Raw genomic sequence first — 20,533 nt, forward strand, 5'->3', positions numbered from 1 at the left:
CGCGCGTCCTGCCCTCCTCGTGCCATCGCTCTCCTCGCACCGCCACCCAGCCGCGCCGTCGCCCTTCTCGGCCTGCCTGCTCGCGTGGAGCGTCCGCGTGAGTGAGACAGAGAGACGGAGCAAGACGGCGTCTCGGTGGACGAGCGCGTTCGGCCGATTTGAGAGAGCGAGCTCGTCCATTCCTGCCGTGCGCGTTCGCGAAGTTAAACCCTTGTCGGTTCGCCCGCCTCCGCCGCTATCCGGCGCGCCAGCTGTGGAGCCGCCAACACCGCCATGAAGCCCTCGCCGCACTTCCCGGAGATCGGGAAGAAGCCTAAAGGTACACCCAGCTTCCTCCCCCGGATGCACTCACGGAATCCATTGGTTTCGCTGAAAATAATCGAGATTCCATCTTGTACGCAGATTTGATTGCTAAGGACCACGCATTTAACATCGCGGCTTACATCTCGTCTGGAGCGGTGCGTGCGTCGCTTTCCTCCTCCCCGGATTCTTCAGAGTCCTCTACTTTTGCGTCTCCACTAGAGCTTGACTCAACGACTAGGTTTGGGGCTAGGGTTTTGCTCTGTTGTGGGTTTGTTGGGGATGCTACGCTAATTTGCTTGAATAAATGAGTGTGTGCATTGCACTAGTTCTTTGTTGCTCAGTAGGCCATTAAGCTAGTGCTGGCTGGTGGTGGATGGATGGGCCGGGTTTCTGTTCTGATTTTCATACTGGATACTGGTTGGATTACTTGCTGTTGTTGCCCCTTCTGTTTCTATCTCTATGTCACGGTGGTAACTAGTAACGGTGGGGGAACACGTGGGGTTTACGTTCATTGTTAACGTCCTTCCATTTTGGTGGTATGTATATGCGTTATATGTTGATTGTAACGCCTCCTTCAATAGCCTTGTTACTGGTAGGGTTTATTTCCAGGTTTAAGCTTTCTGGACTGTTAATAAACCTCTGAACTATTTGGTATTTGGCATGATTCTTCTGTTCCATCAAGGCGTCAAGAAATACTTCATGCTGATCTGTACACTATATTCTCTTCTTTGTTTTATGTATTCTGTAGATATATATAATTGTGATTTTTGGTTGGCACTAGGATGTTATTGCTGCTGCGCTCCGTAAACATGTTGAGGAGGAAGCCCGAGATCTTAGTGGTGAAGCTTTTTTAAGGTTTATGGATCAGCTCTATGAGCAGATATCTAGTTTACTGCAGAGCAACGATGTCACTGAAAATTTACTGGCTCTCCGTGCTATTGATGCTTTAATTGATATGCCCTTTGGAGAAGGTGCTTCCAAAGTTTCTAAGTTTGCCAGCTTCTTGAGAAATGTATTTGAAGTGAAGCGCGACCCTGAAATCCTAGTTCCAGCAAGTGCAGTGCTGGGTCATTTAGCAAAAGCGGGGGGAGCAATGACTGCAGATGAAGTGGAGCGACAAGTGAGCTATATTGGCTCTGATTTGCTTGACAATTATGTTCTCATTTTTTTTTGCTAACATCCTTTCTTTTTAAAAGATTAAAACAGCTTTGGGGTGGCTTACTGGTGATCGAGTGGAATATCGCCGGTTTGCAGCTGTACTCATTCTCAAAGTAAGTTGAACTGATCAACCTTTTGCAATCTTTTACATGCAAATTAGCCTTCCATTGTGAAGACAATCACAATTTTTTTTTGTCTTGCTTACTATTACTTCATAGATTAGTATATTATAAACATGGGTGGATTTGTGTGTAAAATAGTCATCATTTGTTCATTTGTTGATGCATGGCTGAATTGGATATATATGCTTTTCTTTTGCGGGAGAATTGGATATATATACTAGAACAGCATACAATCTTTTTTTTTCTCTCTACCAAATCCACCACTAGCATCTGCCCTGTAATGACTAATGAGTGGTGACCACATACTGCCACTAGAATCATGGAGTATTATATATCTGGCAGATTTGTGATTTTTGAAAATGATATATGCATTTGTGATTTATGTTGATGTATCTGAATTAATGTCAGCATTATTCCCATATCGCTACTCTCAAATTTCTTCAAATCTACATTTTCCATACTGTAGGAGATGGCTGAAAATGGATCAACAGTTTTCAATGTTCATGTTCCTGAGTTTGTAGATGCTATATGGGTAGCACTGAGAGACCCTAAACAGGCTGTTCGTGAAAAAGCAGTTGAAGCCTTGCGTGCTTGTCTCCATGTTATTGAAAAACGGGAGACTCGTTGGCGTGTACAATGGTAAGCCTAATTTTTATGTTCACATTCTTTTGCAAATTTGGTATCTATGTGTCGTTAAACCAGAATGTGTCTTAACTCACTTTAAATGGTTAAAAATAGTATGGGGATTTAATTTGAATAGTTTTGTAGTCACTCATTTTTGCATGTATTATTTAACTTGATCAATAATTTGGCTGGAATCTTGTCAATTTATAGAGGACTAACCACTGATGAAGTAGTGCTCTGGTTTTCTTGTTAAGGGAACAGGTTCTCAATTTGGAATTAAGTTGTGTACAATGTGTATAAATGAACCCAAAGTTGTCACATAGAATAAGTTTTTGGCACTAGGAATGTGTATTTGATAATCTATCAAGAGATCTACTAATTTGGAACTTAATTTGAAAGCCATATTTCGACCCGGACGCTTTTTGGGATGCTTCTAATAACCAACGAATGGCAAGTGCTCTTCATTGTTTAGATCCTATTTCAATGTTGATCGTGGTAAATAACTGAAAAACATAACTGTTAGAAGAAGAGGAAAGAATAAAAAAAGATATATACTACTCCCTCCATTCCAAATTGTAAGTCGTTTTGGCTTTTCTAGGTGCATAGCTTTTGCTACGCATCTAGATATACACTTATGTCTAGATATATATTCAAACCTATGAATTTAGAAAAGACAGAATGGCTTACAATTTGGAATAGAAGGAGTGGTATGCTTCATTGAATATTGAGAATTGCTTTGAGCTTTATTTAGACATGGGTGGGTTGTTAGTGTTTTTGACCTTGTAGCTTCCACAGTCACTTGTAATAGAAATTTTTTTTTTGTACTTTGTTATGGAAAGTGCTGCCATAAATGATACCAATGTTGTGTTGCAGCTGTTGTGTGGTATGTAGCCATGCTTGTGCAGCTAGCTCTGGTGCGCCAAAAAAGTCATCCTCATCATACAATGATTTTGATGGCTTGCTTCCGAACTGAGTTGTACTTTGATTACAAAAGTTCCATTTCGTAAGAAAATGGTTCACACAGTAAAAGTTTCAGACTGACTAGATATGAAATAGATGCAATTTTTTAGTAACTTGTTACATGCAAGCTCATATGGATGTGTTTGGTTACCTGGCTATCTCCTAACCAGGCTCCCTGGAGCCAACTTGAGCCTGTTTGGTTGACTGAACAAGCCTCCTAGCCAGGCCCAAGCAAGCCACCCAAAGAGACTTAGCCGGGGCCCAGGAAAACGCAGTAGCTGGGCGTTTTTGTGGAGCCAGGCTCTGGCCAGCCATCGCAGAGTTCCCCTCACCGCCCGCACACTCTGACTTCATCTTCTGCGCAGTGTTTTCTGATCGTCCGATTAATCGCGATTAATCACGATTAATCGTCCTTATCGGTCTGTAGCACTCGATTAGGGCCTTCGATTCGATTAGAGCGATCAGAAACCTGATCGTCCGATTAATCGTCGATTAATCACGATTAATCGTCCGATCAGGCCTCCTGACCGATCAGAGTTGACTGGCAGATGGTCTGCTTTTGGCCTGGGATATTATTTAATTAGGTCAGGCCCATTAGGGTTTCCCTTATAACTTCACCCCCACTCTCTTCTCAGTCACTCCCACTCCAGCCGTCAGCTACTGAGCTGCTGCTCCTGCTCCTGCTGCTTGCTGCTTGCTTGCTGCTTCCTCCTCCCTCTTCCCTGCTGCCTGCTGCTTCCTCCTCCCTCTTCCCTGTTGCCTGCTTCTTCCTCCCTATTCCAGCTCCAATCCAAGTAGCCCGCTACTGCTTGCTTCTTCCTCACTTCTCCCTGCTGCCTGCTTCTTCCTCCCCCTTGACCTTGATGCTTGATGTCCATATATAAATATATAGAGTCAAATCTCACAGGTAAGTAGCCAACTAACTAGAAATATAGTCTTGATGCTTGATGTGTACTATATAAATATATAGTATATGGTATATATACCATACATATATATGATATATACTTATATAGTCCTGCTTTATGCTGGACGATTATATGGACGATTAGACCGATCAGGAGTCGATTAATCGTCCTGATCGTCCTGATCGGTGCCAGACCGATTAGAAACGATAAGCCGATCAGAAAACAGTTGTGGCTCCGCCCACGCATGCCGTCTTTGTCTTCCGCGGATGCATCCTCCACCCTCCCCGTGTGCCGTCGTCCTCCACCCTCTCGCGCGCGCCATGGTTGAAGCGTCAGATCTCGTCTCCGGAGAAGAGCACGAGCACCCTCTCTCGAGTCGTCGGCGACAGTCAGGACGGAGGCGACATCAAATCAGGGTCAGAGCGCTCGTTGGAGCTGTACTGCCGCCATACCGGCATCTCCATCGACGGTGGGGCCGGAGGCAGCATCAAATTGGGGCTGGAGCGCTCGCTGGATGACTGCCGCACCACATCGCTGTGAATGGTGGACAGGAAATCCCGTCGAGGGCTCGAGGCGTCGTCGCGTGCCTCCCAATTCCAGTCTGCCTCTGCCAACGGGCAGTGGCAACTCGGCGTGAGCACAGCAGAGGCCCACGGCGTGTTCCTCTTTTCTCTTCTGGATTTTGCCTCAACAGACTGAGCATTTGGATCTGTATTCTGTTTTCTAATGCGACTGTCATGTCGCTATATTTTAGTTTTTGGAGAAAATTAGTGTCGCATGTCGCCTGCTCAGCCTCATTTACTGAGATGGTCTGGCTGTGCTTGCCGTGCTTGCTTTCATGCTTACGCTGGTCACCTTGCTGCTGCCGTGTACCGTGGTCAGCGAGGATGCCCACAACTTGTTTGATGAAATATGTCAAAGGGGTAACCTTACCAATTTAAAGAAGAGGTGACTGTATCAAAACAAACTAGGCAACCAAACACACCATGAAGTTAGCCAGGCTTAGGCAGCACAGACAATCAAACAACCAGGGGTTGGCTTGGTGGGAGCAAGCTAAGGCTACCCAGGCTAGGATTCTAGCCAGGCTAGAAGTTAGCTAGGAAACCAAACACACCTTATATGATCTGTACCAGCCACCCTTTATATCTAAAGCTTTTGCAAGCCTCAGTCTCTTGAACGGTTGAACCAACATTTCCAATCTACTGGTCTAAATTCATAAATTAATTGGTCAAGACTTAACAGCATGGGTCTTTAGAAGTTTAATTTAATGTGTATGGGTTCTTCGTGGCCAGTTCTTTTTCTGGGACTAACTGTTATGAATAACTCTGCTTTCAGGGCCTTTTTTTGTTGTGTCCAAAGCACATCATTTCCACAACTCTTCTTCAATTCACTTCTGCTATACAATTATGGCGGTTTCTCTGTCTTACGTTTTAATTTTTTAATTCTATCAGGTATTACCGCATGTGTGAAGCCGCACAAGTTGGACTTGGCAGAAATGCTTCTGTTCATAGTATTCATGGCTCATTATTGGCTGTTGGAGAATTGCTGAGGTAATTTACTGTTTGGTTGGATGCCTTTCTTGTTCTTAGAAAAAAAGATGTCATGATATTAGCAATCACTCTGAGAATAAATCATCGTTATTTGATCTTCTCCACACTTACTACATTTCTTAATTATGAGATGCATGTCTAATGTCCAATTATGTAATTTGTGAACAGCGATACATTGTGTATCATGGAAGAAGTAAGACATCATCATTTAGTTCTGACAACAATGTCCAGTATCTGATCCTCTGATTTTGCATTAAATATTATAGGAATACGGGGGAGTTTATGATGTCTCGATACAGAGAAGTGGCTGATATTGTCCTCGATTATTTAAAGCATCGAGATCAGCTTGTTCGACGTAGTATAACATCACTTCTTCCTCGAATTGCCCACTTCCTGCGTGACAGATTTGTGACTAATTACCTGAAGGTTATTCTTAGTACCACACTTCATGTCCTGTTGTTTTCCTTTCCCCGTTTAACATAGTGTCATAGTAGAAGATAGGAATGTTAAAATTGTGCTGTTCCATGATGAGTATTGTTATCCTTTCCAGATTTGCATGGATCATATCTTGTTTGTTCTACGTACACCAGACGAGCGTGCTAGCGGCTTTGTTGCACTTGGAGAGATGGCTGGGGCTCTGGGTGTTGAACTTGTGCCTTATTTACCAGCAATTACTTCACATTTGCAAGATGCGGTATGCTTTGGCAGCCCTATGTTACTCAGGTGTTTACTTGAAATTTGTTGTGCTTATTGGAGCTTGTATGTGCAGATTGCTCCTCGCAGAGGAAGGCCATCTCTTGAGGCAATTTCTTGTGTAGGAAGCTTTGCAAAAGCTATGGGTCCTGCAATGGAACCTCATATTCGTAGCGGACTGCTAGATGCTATGTTTTTTGCTGGTCTTTCTGATAAACTGGTAGATGCACTTGAGTCTATAAGCACAAGGTAAGATTTCCTTTAGTTAATTGTTAGTTCCTTCGTTTTATTCTCTACTATAGCGATGCTATGTGACTATTTTTTTCCATACAGCATCCCGTCTTTACTACCCACAATACAGGAGCGTTTATTGGATTGTATATCTCAAGCACTACCAAAGTCATCAATAAGGCCAGGTGCTTCTGTTGGTCGAGCAAACAGGTCAAACAGTTTGCAACAGTTTGTGGACTCTAATAGTCCTCTTCTTGTGCAACTTGCACTGTGGACTCTAGCAAACTTCAACTTTAAGGTTTGAAATGCTCTAGTAAGCTGACTTATGGTATTGTCTTTCAAACTTAAATATGCATTTGTTTCAGGGCCATGAACTTCTGGAATTCGCTAGAGAGAGTGTCATACTTTATTTGGAAGATGAAGATAGCAGTACCAGAAAAGCTGCCTCATTGTGTTGTTGCAAATTAGTTGCACACTCCCTTTCTGCTTCCTCAACTTCACAGTTCGGTTCAAATAGGACAAATCGTATTGGAGGAGCTAAGCGCCGCCGGCTTGTAGAGGAGGTCCGTATGAAAATTTATAGTTTAACATGTATCTAAGCATTGCTATTTTGCCTTATGTGTTAACAATATTTCTCATTTTGATAAGGGCAATTAAATTAAATGCATAAGTGGTAGTGTTAGGTAAAAATTCACTTGGGTATAGCTAACTGCAGATCAATCTCATTTTTGATGGTAACATATTAGCGAAGCATACCTTGTTTGGGTTTTTAATTATTTGATGTTAGTTTATTGAAATATTCTCTATGCTACTTCAGTATCACTATGTTAGAGATCAGATTTGAACTCAGTACTGCCTTACTGCATACACTTCTCTCTCTCTCTCTTCCTATTTCTATTGTGTGCTTGCAAACCTTTTTATGTGAGGTGAAGTTAATCATGTGTAGAATCCGTCATGCAATATTGTTTCACAGGATTATGAACTCGATGTTTCTATAAACTGTTAGTAGAAAATAAAGGAACAGCATTGGAACAGTTTGTACTTTTATGCACAAGTGAATAATAGTAATACTTAGCTTCAACATGGTCCTTTTTTATAAGAAAGTACAAGTCGAGCTTCTAGTCATTGTGAAGGGTCATATAGTAGCCCTTTGGCAGCCATGTTTTGATGTGGCTTAGTTTTACATTATTATACTGTACAACATGGATTGACTGTCATTTGAGAAAAAGCATGGATGGAGTTTTAAGTTTTTAACACTACCATTGATGCAACTTCTAGTAAATGTGCTAATTTGGCATTCCTTACACTAACTAATCTCTATGGTTTAAGCTGCATATTAGAGGCATTGGAATATCCAGCTATGTCAATTAACACATGCTTTGGTTTGAAGTGCATATCTTACACGGGATATGGGACACAATATATTATAAACTTGGTTTAATCTTCTTACGTTCATCATGGGAGCCTAACTATAGTAGTTATTTGAATTAAATGGAAATAACAAACCTTTTACTACATTGTGTGCCCTCATGAAGTTATTACCAATTTCTCTGAATAGATGTGATTATTTTAAGCATGTCAGCATGCTTTCTTAATATCTTTTTTTGCGAAAGTGCTTTCTTAATATCTTAATTGTGCTTGAATGGAGTTATTTTGAGCAAGTTAAATTTCTCATATGGAACTTTAGAACTGAATATGTTGAAGTGTATGGAAGAGGATTATGTGAGCAAAGTGGAGAGGGGAGGCAGAACATGATAGACTCAGAACTATTTATTGAAATATGGACTTCTACTGGGATCCTTTAATTAACCAAACATAAATGGGAAATGACTATGCATATAGTACTTTACAACAGAGTTGTGATCAGTGTTATTTTGTTGGTATGGTGTGCATCTACTCCCTGATTTGAACTAGTCATACTTGAGATGAGATTCTTCAAAAGATGAGACTTGGTTATTGTTTGTCACTTTATGTTCTTTTGCCATAGGCGCTCACTGTTCCCGTTCTTACCTTCATCCACAGATAGTGGAGAAACTTCTTATGGCTGCAGTTGCTGATGCTGATGTTGGTGTTAGAAGTTCGGTCTTCAAGGCGTTGTATCGAAATCCAGCTTTTGATGATTTCTTGGCCCAAGCTGACATCTTGACTTCAATTTTTGTTGCCTTAAATGATGAGGTAGGCCTGTTAGATCTGTTACCAGCTTATCTTATGTGGTGCCTGTTAGATCTGTTACCTGCCGCTTCAACACAACATCTATTTGACAGGGTTAGCCTAGTGTTAGCCTAGTTACCATTTACTTTACTGTAATTGTGTTTTACTTTACCTAATAGGTTCCTTGGCAGCCAAGTTGAATATGGTGCCTTGTGAACCAAGTTGCTGTTAGACAGTTTTGCTTTAGGTGGTTAGAATCTGTCAGGGACATGTTGGGGTGCTGTCTGCTCTCTAGGCTATATATGCAGCAGCCCCCCTCTCCCTTGTATCAATGTGAGTTCTATTTGCAAGTTCAATACAATACAAGCGGCCTCCGGCCAAGCTGCCCTCTGGCAGTCCAATTTCTGATTTGCAATTAGTTCATGCCAACAATTGGTATCTAGAGCCAGGTTGAGAGAGCCTAGGGGCCATGTCTACCTCAAGCCAGAGAGCCAAAGCAGCAGCAGCTGCAGCCGCCGCCGCCGTTGCCACGGGCGCCTACCTAGAGGCTGGCGCCGTGGTGAACCCAGGGGGCGATCGCGCCAGGCGTTTGGCAGCGGCAGAGGCAGCAGCCGCGCAGGCAGCAGCAGCAGCTCAGGACTCGGCCGCTACAGCCGCGGCTCTCCGCGCGGAGATGGACCGAGAGCCGCGCGCGCATGGTTGGAGAAGCTCTGATCCGCGCAACGGGAGCCCGTCGCGGAGCCCAGAGAGGCATCGCCGGGCTCAATCCCCGTCGTCGGCTCGCTGTCGCGGACGCGGAGGCCGTCGCGGATCTCCAGTGGTTCAGACGATGTACAAGGATGGCGGCGCGGGGACTCCATGGCCGATGTCCAAAGGTTAGTAACATGCGTGTCCATCACATGGACGTTAAGTCCGCATTTCTCAACAGCGACTTCAAGGAGGAGGTGTACGTGCAGCAGCCACCAGGCTACGCCGTCGCCGGAGAAGAAGGGAAGGCCTACAGGCTGCGCAAGGCCCTCTACGGCCTACGGCAAGCGCCGCGCGCGTGGAACGCAAAGCTGGACAACACCTTGAAGGCATTGGGCTTCCAGCAGAGCGCCCACGAAGCGGCAATGTACAGGCGGTGCTTGTCGGCGTCTACGTCGACGATCTGATCATCACCGGCGCCAGGGAAGATGAAGTGGAGGCGTTCAAGGCTCAAATGAAGTAGATCTTCGACATTAGCGACCTCGGCGCACTCAGCTTCTACCTCGGCATCGAGGTGCACCAGGATGCCATCGGGATCACTCTGCGGCAAACTCACTATGCCAAGAGGATTCTCGAGTTGGGGGGCATGGATGGCTCTAATCCTGCCAACACTCCCATGGAGGAGCTTCTTCGACTCAGCAAGAACAGCACGGCTGCTCTGGTCGACCCCACGCACTACCGGCCCTCATCGGAAGCTTGCGCTACCTGGTGCACACACGCCCTGACCTGGCCTACACCGTCGGCTATGTGAGCCGGTTCATGGAGCGGCCAACTGTCGAGCATCAAGGGGCAGCCAAGCGAATCCTGCGCTACCTCGCCGGCACGCTGGACTACGGCCTCTACTACACCAAGGCTCCAGGAAGGGCCCGCCTCATCGGCTACACCGACAGTGACCTCGCCAGCGACGTTGACACTAGCAAGAGCACGAGTGGGTCACTCTTCTTCCTCGGTGGCTGCTTGGTCAGTTGGCATTCCATCAAGCAGAAGGTGGTGGCTCTTTCTAGCTGTGAAGCCGAATACATTGCTGCCTCCACTGCTGCTACTCAAGCTCTGTGGCTGTCACGGCTGCTAGCTGAGCTCCTTGACAGAAATGTTGAGGTGGTGGAACTGAAGATGGACAACAAGTCAGCACTTGCTCTGGCCAAGAATCCTGTCTTCCATGAGAAGAGCAAGCACATCAGGATCAAATACTATTTCCTCAGAAGCTGCCTGGAAGATGGAACTATCAAGGCTGAGCATGTGTCCACTACTGATCAGCTCACTGACATTCTGACCAAGTCTCTAGGCAAGGCAAAATTCCAGGAGATGAGGGGAAGAATTGGCTTGAGGTAGATCAACCCCAAGGCACACAAGGCTAAGGGGGAGAATTGACAGGGTTAGCCTAGTGTTAGCCTAGTTACCATTTACTTTACTGTAATTGTGTTTTACTTTACCTAATAGGTTCCTTGGCAGCCAAGTTGAATATGGTGCCTTGTGAACCAAGTTGCTGTTAGACAATTTTGCTTTAGGTGGTTAGAATCTTTCAGGGACATGTTGGGGTGCTGTCTGCTCTCTAGGCTATATATGCAGCAGCCCCCCTCTCCCTTGTATTAGTGTGAGTTCTATTTGCAAGTTCAATACAATCCAAGCGGCCTCCGGCCAAGCTGCCCTCTGGCAGTCCAATTTCTGATTCGCAATTAGTTCATGCCAACACTATTTAATCTTTCTTTTTTGTTGTTTATAAAAGTAAATATGGTGGGGTGTTTAATTTAAGTGTTGTACAAACTAAATGACAACGATTGGATCCCTTTAGTATACTTCTAATACACTGGATTGTTTTCCTGACCAATCTTGTGTGTTCCCTCATTTAGGGGACTAGTATGTGTAGAAAATAGAGAAATCACCACACACCCAATGTGGGTGGGGAGCCTTTCATAATGTGCCAATTAGGCACACAAGGAAGGTACAAACATAGCAGGCTATCACTGCACAAGGCAACTAGGCTATACATAGCAGCTAGCTAAACTAGGGGATCTCTCTAATCGATCCTGATATATACATATCGTAATACCCGCCCACAGTCGTAGCAGAAGCCGGAAGTATCACGGACGCACAGAATGGTCCAAAAGTTAGTGAAGTGCTAGACAGGTAGACCCTTAGTCATGATATCGGCGAACTGGTGCGCGGAGGGGACATGAAGTACCCGGAACTGTCCCAGAGCGACCTTCTTGCGAACGAAGTGTATGTCGATCTCGATATGCTACGTGCGGCGATGGTGGACGAGGTTGGTAGTCATGTAGACGGCGCTCACATTGTCACAGTAGACAACCGACACAAGCGGAGCAGCACTCAAATTTTTGCTTGACCAGCGTTTGTCCACAGTTCCGCAGCACCAGTGGATCAGCAAACTTTTTGGCTTCGATTTCTCCGTGGAGTATCGCCCGGGCCGCCTTAACACTGTGGCGGACGAGTTGTCTCGCCGGGACACTGAGGTTGCGACGCCGGTTGACCAGGAAGGCGTGGATGCTGCCGCCCTAGCGCTCTCAGGTCCCTCCTTTGCGCTCCTAGATGACATTCGGCGGGCGCAGGAGGCCACGGCGGAGGGCCAGCAGCTGCTGGCTCGGCACCGCGCGGGTGAGCTGGAGGCTCCGTGGCGCCTCGTCGACGGCCTACTACATGGGACCCGCGTCTTCGTGCCGGACCATGGGGACCTGCGCCACCAAGTGCTTCTCTTGGCGCACTCGGCTGGCCATGAGGGCATTCAGAAGACACTGCGTCGACTGCGCGCCGACTTTTACATTCCCCGGGACCGGCTCCTTATGCAGGATTGGGTGCGCTCTTGCACTACCTGCCAGCGCAATAAGACGGCGACGACGCGTCCTGCGGGGCTGTTGCAGCCCCTCGATGTGCCGACCCAGGTCTGGGCCGACATATCGATGGATTTCATTGAAGGGCTGCCGAAGGTTGCTGGCAAGTCCGTCATTCTTACAGTGGTGGATCGCTTCTCCAAGTATGCACACTTCATCGCGCTCGGTCATCACTACACGGCCACGTCGGTCGCCCGCGCCTTCTTCGATGGGATTGTTCGCCTGCACGGGTTTCCCTCATCATTGTCAGCGACCGGGACCCGTCTTCACCGGTCATGTGTGGCGGGACCTCTTCAACATGGCAGGTGTCAAGCTCCGGATGAGTACGGCCTTCCACCCCTAGACCGATGGGCAGTCGGAGGTCGTCAACAAGGTCATTGCGATGTATCTCCGGTGCGTCACCGGTGACCGACCACGCGCCTGGGTGGACTGGCTGGCATGGGCGGAGTATTGCTATAATACTTCGTTTCACACCGCCTTGCGCGCCACTCCCTTCGAGGTGGTCTATGGCCGGCCGCCCCCGCCGTTGCTGCCCTACACGCCTGGCACAGCCAGGACTGACGCTATGGACGGGGCGCAGGAGCTTGCCAGGAAGTACTACGACGCCGGCCATCGTGACTTGGAGCTGCAAGTCGGTGATTGGGTGTGGCTTCGTCTCCTTCATCGCGCCACTCAGTCACTTGCACCCCAGGCGAAGGGCAAGCTTGGACCGCGCTATGCAGGTCCCTGTCGTGTCCTTGAACGCATCGGCGAGGTGGCTTATCGACTGGAGCTAAAGGAGGGTTTCTGTCTCCACGACGTGTTTCATGTCAGCCTGCTGAAGCGTCACCATGGGGATCTGCCCCAGCAGCCTGGCCGGCTACCTCCTATGCTGGACGGTCGTCGCACGCCAGCACCGGCCAAGGCCCTGCGTGCCCAGTTACGTCGTGATGTCTGGTGGGTGTTGGTGTAGTGGCACGACCTTTCCGAGGAAGAGGCCACCAGGGAGCTGCTGGACGATCTTTGCGCCGCCTACCCCGACTTCCAGCTCGAGGACAAGCTGTTTCAGCAGGCGGGGAGAGATGTTATGACCGGCGTGAGTTATTCACGCCGCAGGCCCACAAGTGGCTAGGAGTTGTAGGGGGCTAAAGGCCCATATTTATTATATTAATTAGCTATTTATTAGAATATTTCCTATTTTCTAGTTGAGAGGGTTATAAATACTTGTAAACATTATTGGGATTAATTAAGCAGAAACATATTGTTTCTCGGCTTCCCTCAGGGAGTCGGGAGTTCTTTGTGCTCTAGCCCTAATCTGCAGCCAGCAGCAGCAACGGCGCCGCCGCGCCGCCTTCCCCACGCGCTCCATGCTCGCCCAGCGATCAGCCACACCTACAACCTTCGATCTCTCTCACGCAGGGCTAGGAACCCTAACATTTTGATTCTCCAAGATTCTTGGAACGACTATTATGGAGGGAGTAGTAAATTTATGACTTCCTCACAAGAAGAGGACTTGTGAAATAATAGACCAGAGAAAGGTTCTCAATATGACTCATTCGATAATATGGAGTTACATTCAATTGCATGCGGATGTTTTTATTCAGCGTCTTAAATTCTAAACAAGCAGAGTCACCCAAAAAAAAAAATCTAAACAAGCAGCAAAGTTCCAATTTACATGGCTTCCACGACAAATCTGGTACTACAGTAGATTTAAATTCGACAGAATATACTTTATTCCATATAAGCAATGAAGCTTATATACGAGATATGGGTTCCAATGTCCATAGGTGAACGTGAACCCCTGTTTCAAAGGAGTCACCTAGGTGTCCAGGCATGCCAAGCTTGCCTTGGGGAACAGTAGCACCTTGTCTCCTAGGTGCCGCCTAGATGCCTAGTTGCCTTTGAAACCATGATGTGAACCCTACACTAGGTCGGTCAAACTTTGTTTTCCTCAAATGACGGAGGGCTGCATGTTATTTCATTAAGAAGTACTCCCTCTGTCCTATAATATAGTGCATTCTAGGAATTTTAAGACAAATTAGGAGAGAACATAAAAGACGCATGTACCCTCATTTTATTTCCTAATTAGACGCTATCATCAACGTGATTCATGGTGATTGGTTAATAAATGGAAATTATTTAATGTAAAACTGGTTTTTGTTCTCTAGAATGCATTATATTTGAGGACAAAATTTGGATGCTACAATGCACTATAATTACAAGATGGAGGGAGTACTTATATAAACTTGACATGCACTGTTGTAATATTGTTTCCTATTCTATTTTCTTGCTTATAAGTACATTTTTACTGTTCAATGACCCTTTAGAATGTTGACAGATGATCTATTTTACTGTTTGAATTCTTAGGAATATGATGTCAGAGAATTGGCGATTTCTGTTGCTGGCCGATTGTCTGAAAAGAATCCTGCATATGTACTGCCTGCCCTTCGTCGCTATCTTATACAGTTGCTCACATATCTTGACCAGAGGTTTAAACCACACATTTTTTTGATAATAAATGTGGTTTCCAAAGTTACATCATGTTGCTCCAGCATTTTTCTCATGAAAGTCTGTCATTTGCAGTATGGATAGCAAGTGTAGAGAGGAAAGTGCTAGATTATTGGGTTGTTTAATTAGGAGCTGTGCACGGCTCATTCTTCCTTACATTGCTCCAGTTCACAAGGTTAGCAAGAAGTGAATTCGTACTTGTGTTTATCTTGTAAATTTGACTTTTTACATTGGTTTTGTTTTAGGCGCTTGTGACTAGATTGTGTGAAGGAACGGGACCAAATGCTAATAATGCTCTTGCTGCGGGAGTGCTTGCCACTGTTGGAGAACTGGCCAAAGTGGTTAGTCTTCATCTATAACTCCATTGTGGTGTTTGCGTCCTCATAATTGCACAGTTTTTAAAAATATGTTCTGCGTTATAGGGTGGCTTTGCTATGAGGCGATATCTTCCTGAGCTGATGCCTGTAGTTGTGGATGCTCTTTTAGATGGAGGTGCTGTTAGTAAAAGGGAAGTGGCTGTGTCAACTCTGGGACAAATTATCCAAAGCACAGGGTATATTCTTCTTTGTTCCCTTTTTCTGTCCTCCTTGATTATGTATTTCACATTCCAACATAGGTTTCTGTATTGTTTTCAAAGATTTTTGCAACTAGTATTTTTGCCTGTTTGTCTGTGAAGTTTCTTGCCACTTTGAGCTTATTTGTTCATGTTTTACAAATGCCCTCCAGTCACAGATTCTTCCTGTTTTCAACAAGACTTTGGTGAAAATTTTGAAACTTTAACTGCAATATCATTAAAAAATGGCTTGAAACACGAAAATTATATTTATTGATTTGTCCTGGAAAGTCGTAATTCCGTAAGATCGTCAGATTTTACGGACATGTTCCATCTGAAAATAGTGTCAAAGCTAGACTTTTGCATTGTTCAAAATGTTAATATTTGTGACTGGAGGAAGTGCAGAATTCTGAGGTCTAAAACTATAGTTATGACCTCAATAAGTCTGGACTCTCCTAGAGGTTTTTTTACAAAGTCATGTTTTTTTTTCCACCAACTTTATTTTGATGTCGTGCACTGAATATTTTCCTAGTACTTTGCAGTCATCTTGTTTGTCTCTTTAATGTTGCTGTGGTCTCCTACGACAAGGAACTGCTTCTAGTGCTTTGCTTCTGCCATTTGTAGATGTTCTCTCTTTGAGTCTGCTGCATTTTCCCTAAATTACATGTTTTCCTACCCAGCATATGGTTCGACTCTTAAGAACATTGAACACAGCTGTGTGATAATCCTCTGTAGTTATTTCATTTTATACTAAAGGCTTGTTTGGATACAAGGGCTAATTGCTAGCGAGCTAAAAATTAGCTCTAGCGCATCCAAATAAGAGGGCTAATAGGTGGGCTAATTTATTAGCTAAGTCTTCAACTAGTTGTTAGCTAACTAACTAGCCAACCACAGCCAATTTGGGCTAATTTTTAGATCCAACTAGCTACTAGCCATGTGTATCCAAACATGTCCTAAGTGTATTACTGCAGCTTGAACATGATTTATGTTCTTTTGTATGGGTGATTCACCAGCTATGTTATCGCCCCCTATAACGAGTACCCGCCGTTGCTTGGCTTACTCTTGAAGTTGCTGAATGGTGAATTGGAATGGTCAACTAGACTAGAAGTGCTAAAGGTATTTGTTTCAATTTCTGCTTAAAGTTTTTTAAAAAATTGTATAACACTCCTGGCCAAGTAATAAGGCAATATTTTTTTCTCAGGTTTTAGGGATTATGGGTGCATTGGACCCTCATGCACACAAGCGAAATCAGCATAATCTACCTGGTCAACATAGAGAGGTCCTACGGCCAACAATCGAGACTGCACAGCATATTGTTTCTATGGAAGAGTTACCGACTGACTTCTGGCCATCTTTTTCGGCATCTGAGGACTATTACTCAACAGTATGATTTTATGTTCCTTCATTAGACATCTGAGATTCAGGTGTTACCCTATTTCAGCTCATTCCCATTTTGCTAGGTTGCAATTAGTTCCCTCATGCGAATTCTTCGAGATCCTTCTCTTTCGAGTTATCACCAAATGGTGGTTGGCTCTCTTATCTTTATTTTTAAGGTAATACTTCTAATTTTCTATTTTAAATAGCTATTTTCCTCAGCAACCTTTTGTTCTTGAACAGTTTGATCACTTTATTTATTATTTTTTCTCTATGACAAATTGGCATCTAGTCAATGGGCCTTGGCTGTGTTCCATACTTACCAAAGGTGAGAGCCTCCCGATTTGCTTTGCTTAACTATCACCCCTATGCTGTTCTATAGATTTCTTTATTTCATTTATTTAGTGCCTATATGTCTTGTGTTAACCACAGTAGGATCTACAATTTCATTATGCTCCATGTAGTCTAATTGACAGCAAGGCACTTGTTTCAGCTTCAGTTATGCTAAATTTAACTAATGTAGACATCGATGACCTTCAAGCCTGGTATTATAACTGATCTGGGCTAACAAGCGCTTGTTGCATTCTTGAAGTATTTGTATTTTGAGCCCTGGGACTAGTTCATGATTGTATGTGATTCTAAAAGTATTTGTGTTTGACTGTTTCCACAATATTTCATTTTCCACTGTCCATTAATAAATGTCACAGGAAGAATAATGTGGAGAAGCATCTTCAAACCTTGGGCTATCAATACATCTTTTCTGTATGATTTGTTACTAGAAGTTTTAATATGCCGCATGAAATAAAAGTTAGACTGCTGCTCTTAAGAATGCTAAATTTTTGACATCATGCTAGAATCCACTTTAAGCATTTGTGATACAGTTTCTTATTATTGGCTTTGCATTGTAAAATGCTTAGGCTTTGGTGTTTCTATCTTTCTATTTTTGACAACTCAGCAGTCAGCATGGAATTTCAAATGGTTGTGCCTAGTATGTTCAGACATTATTTTCAAGAAATTGTGGTGGCCGAGTTGATGATTCGAATCTTTGTAATTTTAAGGTTTCAATTATAATTGGTTGGATGTAATACAACTGGCCATGCTTGTGTTTTCTGGGAAGAGATAGGATAAGTGCACATAAATTTCTGAAATTTTGTCTTTTGCTTCTAAAGGTTCTCCCTGAGCTATTGCGTGCTGTTCGCATGTGCGAGGATGGTGGTTTAAAAGAGTTCATAACCTGGAAGCTTGGAACATTGATATCTATTGTCCGGCAGGTAATGTATCTTTTTTTATTGATGCAAATTATTGTTAGTTTCTTTGTTAATGCCTGGCATATTTTATTAAAGTTACTTATTTTCAGCACATCCGGAAATATTTACAAGACATACTTTCCCTTATCTCTGAGTTGTGGACTTCCTCATTCAGCTTGCCTGCACCAAATCGGACCATACAGGGCCCACAGGGTTCACCGGTAATTGTGCTTGACTTTTGTGCTGTCTTTTGTTCTATTGTCTTCAAGCATTTTGTAGACCCTTACAGTGGGCCAATCTATTTGGACCATGCCATCATCTAAGCTAGCATAAGCATGTCTGCCAAACTATGGCCTTTTGTAGATTCCATCACAGCGTATGGCCTTTTGTAGATTCCATCAGTGTATGCCCTTTGGTAGATTCCATCATAGTGCACAGTATCTCATCTTAACAATTGACATTGGTATCTAGTGGAAGAACATAGTTATCTTAACATGTTCCTTGCTGCAATGGTGGGTAGATAGTTAACTTTCACACTATTTCTTTTTTATATATATCATGGATGTTTTTCTAACAGCCCAAACTACCAGCGCTGCATATATGTAGATATGAATTATACCGCATTGCCTGCTAACGTATGGGGTTAGTCCTATGCACTGTATATAATCAGCCCATGGGGCTCAATGCAATACATCTACAATTTGCGTGGCATACCTTCTCTAATACTGTCCACCCTAAGAAAAGCTTGAAAATGACCCATGAGCTTCTTCATATCTCCTTTAATTTTCACATTCTTAGTTTATGTTCTAGTGATCTTTCTCTCTTTTTAATATCTCTTCTATCCTCTTGATTCTATAAGCTCCTTAGTCCTCTGGTGGTCAGGCCTAACCGAAGTATGCCTTGTATGAGTGAGTATTCAGTAAGCCTCAAATGGTGATCAGTATCATCATATACTGACCTTGCTGGTAACCACTGGAAACCATTACTGGGTCACTAGTGAGGAAACAGGATGATTATTAGGCTGGAACCCTGTATCAGTTCGCATATTCACTTTATGTTGCCTTTTTCTTTCTAGGGTGATTGTTAATTCTTAAACATTGAGAAGAACTAGGCCCATCGTGCTCTTGCTTCTTTCTTTCAAGGTTTCTTGTGCATGGATAATCAGCATAGTAACCTTTTGGCATATCTGTAATTGTCTTTACACTCTCTTATATTACCTGCTGAAGGTTTACTTTTTCTGATCCTTGTATTTCATACCATGGTTTTATAGTTTAACTATTTGTTTTCTCTTCAGGTTCTTCACCTTGTTGAGCAATTATGCTTAGCTTTAAATGATGAGTTCAGAATTTATTTACTTCACATTCTACCAAGTTGTATCCAAGTCTTAGGTGACGCTGAACGTTGCAATGATTATTACTATGTTCCTGGCATATTACACACACTTGAAGTTTTTGGTGGTGTGTCTCCATTTCTCACTTAGTTTCATGTTCACAATGGATGTTATTTTGATTATAACTTATGTTGAATTGGATGGTGACATTTAGGAAATTTGGATGAGCACATGCATTTGGTTGCTCCAGTGCTTGTTCGTTTATTTAAAGTGGAGCTGGTTGATATCAGACGGCGTGCTATTGTTACTTTGACTAATCTTATTCCCAAGGTTCAGGTTGGTTGATGCTATTATTGGGCTTGATATTTTGTCAATCCAATTATGTAGTTTTAACCAAAATGGTCAAACATTAGGTTTTTGTATCTAATGCACATCATGTGTATTTTACGTATCCTGAACAGGTTGGCACTCATGTTTCGGCTTTAGTGCATCATCTGAAGCTTGTCTTAGATGGGTAAGATTTTTTACTATAAGTACCCTTTCTTCATTTCTATATGGTGTCTGTCTTTTGAAAAAGAAAGAAAGTTATTTATCATGGTGCGTTGATTCTTGTTGCTCGGAGTGTTGACAATGAGCTAATGACTATCTGTTAGAATTAGTCCAGTACCATACTGATTTTTCAGCTTACACTAGAAGTCATCAGTATATTTTCCATTAGTGGTAAACTTCGACAATCAATCAATTACTCAAAAGTAAAGGACTCTCAATCAATTACTTGTTATTTAGAGACATCAAACATAACTTTGACCATCAATCAATTTCTCAAAATGTATTCTTGTTTAGCACACAAGAGATGCACCAACAGATTCTTATGTCACATGTCTTTTAGCAAGACATTGATTTTGTAGTAATTGATAGCATATTGTAATTCTCAAAGCATATTTTGAAAGATTTCCTCAAAGCGTAATATGCCTTATAAAAATAAATGGAGCAAGTACAATTTGTGGCTTGTCTGCAAGAAGTTTGCATGATTAGCTTATTTTTCATTATGACAACACTTCATTTGCTGTGTTTTCTTTTGGCTAGCAACAATGATGATCTGCGGAAAGATGCTGCAGAAGCGCTCTGCTGCCTCGCACATGCCCTTGGAGAAGACTTTACTATCTTCGTACCATCAATACGCAAAATTCTTGTGAAGCACCATTTACGGGTATCTTATTTTTTTTCTTTTTCGAACACACGAGAGCTG

The 20,533-nt window shown here is 43.5% G+C and overlaps 1 protein-coding gene across 1 annotated transcript in view; it reads left to right on the forward strand.

Annotated features, from left to right (window-relative positions):
- The window catches only part of LOC8084725 (serine/threonine-protein kinase TOR), a 31,871-nt gene continuing 11,344 nt past the window's right edge, over nucleotides 7-20,533 (forward strand). Inside the window, exons 1-26 of the mRNA XM_021447776.1 lie at nucleotides 7-319; nucleotides 403-458; nucleotides 1,085-1,423; nucleotides 1,500-1,574; nucleotides 2,050-2,222; nucleotides 5,527-5,625; nucleotides 5,892-6,051; nucleotides 6,176-6,319; nucleotides 6,395-6,567; nucleotides 6,652-6,847; nucleotides 6,915-7,112; nucleotides 8,572-8,724; nucleotides 14,640-14,761; nucleotides 14,856-14,955; nucleotides 15,026-15,121; nucleotides 15,203-15,333; nucleotides 16,347-16,449; nucleotides 16,535-16,717; nucleotides 16,794-16,886; nucleotides 17,000-17,035; nucleotides 17,877-17,978; nucleotides 18,065-18,175; nucleotides 19,249-19,411; nucleotides 19,499-19,620; nucleotides 19,746-19,798; nucleotides 20,371-20,494. Coding sequence (XP_021303451.1) covers nucleotides 274-319; nucleotides 403-458; nucleotides 1,085-1,423; nucleotides 1,500-1,574; nucleotides 2,050-2,222; nucleotides 5,527-5,625; nucleotides 5,892-6,051; nucleotides 6,176-6,319; nucleotides 6,395-6,567; nucleotides 6,652-6,847; nucleotides 6,915-7,112; nucleotides 8,572-8,724; nucleotides 14,640-14,761; nucleotides 14,856-14,955; nucleotides 15,026-15,121; nucleotides 15,203-15,333; nucleotides 16,347-16,449; nucleotides 16,535-16,717; nucleotides 16,794-16,886; nucleotides 17,000-17,035; nucleotides 17,877-17,978; nucleotides 18,065-18,175; nucleotides 19,249-19,411; nucleotides 19,499-19,620; nucleotides 19,746-19,798; nucleotides 20,371-20,494 — 3,351 coding nt within the window. The 5' untranslated portion in view covers nucleotides 7-273. The remainder of the gene's footprint in view (nucleotides 320-402; nucleotides 459-1,084; nucleotides 1,424-1,499; nucleotides 1,575-2,049; nucleotides 2,223-5,526; nucleotides 5,626-5,891; nucleotides 6,052-6,175; nucleotides 6,320-6,394; nucleotides 6,568-6,651; nucleotides 6,848-6,914; nucleotides 7,113-8,571; nucleotides 8,725-14,639; nucleotides 14,762-14,855; nucleotides 14,956-15,025; nucleotides 15,122-15,202; nucleotides 15,334-16,346; nucleotides 16,450-16,534; nucleotides 16,718-16,793; nucleotides 16,887-16,999; nucleotides 17,036-17,876; nucleotides 17,979-18,064; nucleotides 18,176-19,248; nucleotides 19,412-19,498; nucleotides 19,621-19,745; nucleotides 19,799-20,370; nucleotides 20,495-20,533) is intronic.

The sequence above is a fragment of the Sorghum bicolor genome, chromosome 9, assembly GCF_000003195.3.
Source record: "Sorghum bicolor cultivar BTx623 chromosome 9, Sorghum_bicolor_NCBIv3, whole genome shotgun sequence".
NCBI lineage: Eukaryota > Viridiplantae > Streptophyta > Magnoliopsida > Poales > Poaceae > Sorghum > Sorghum bicolor.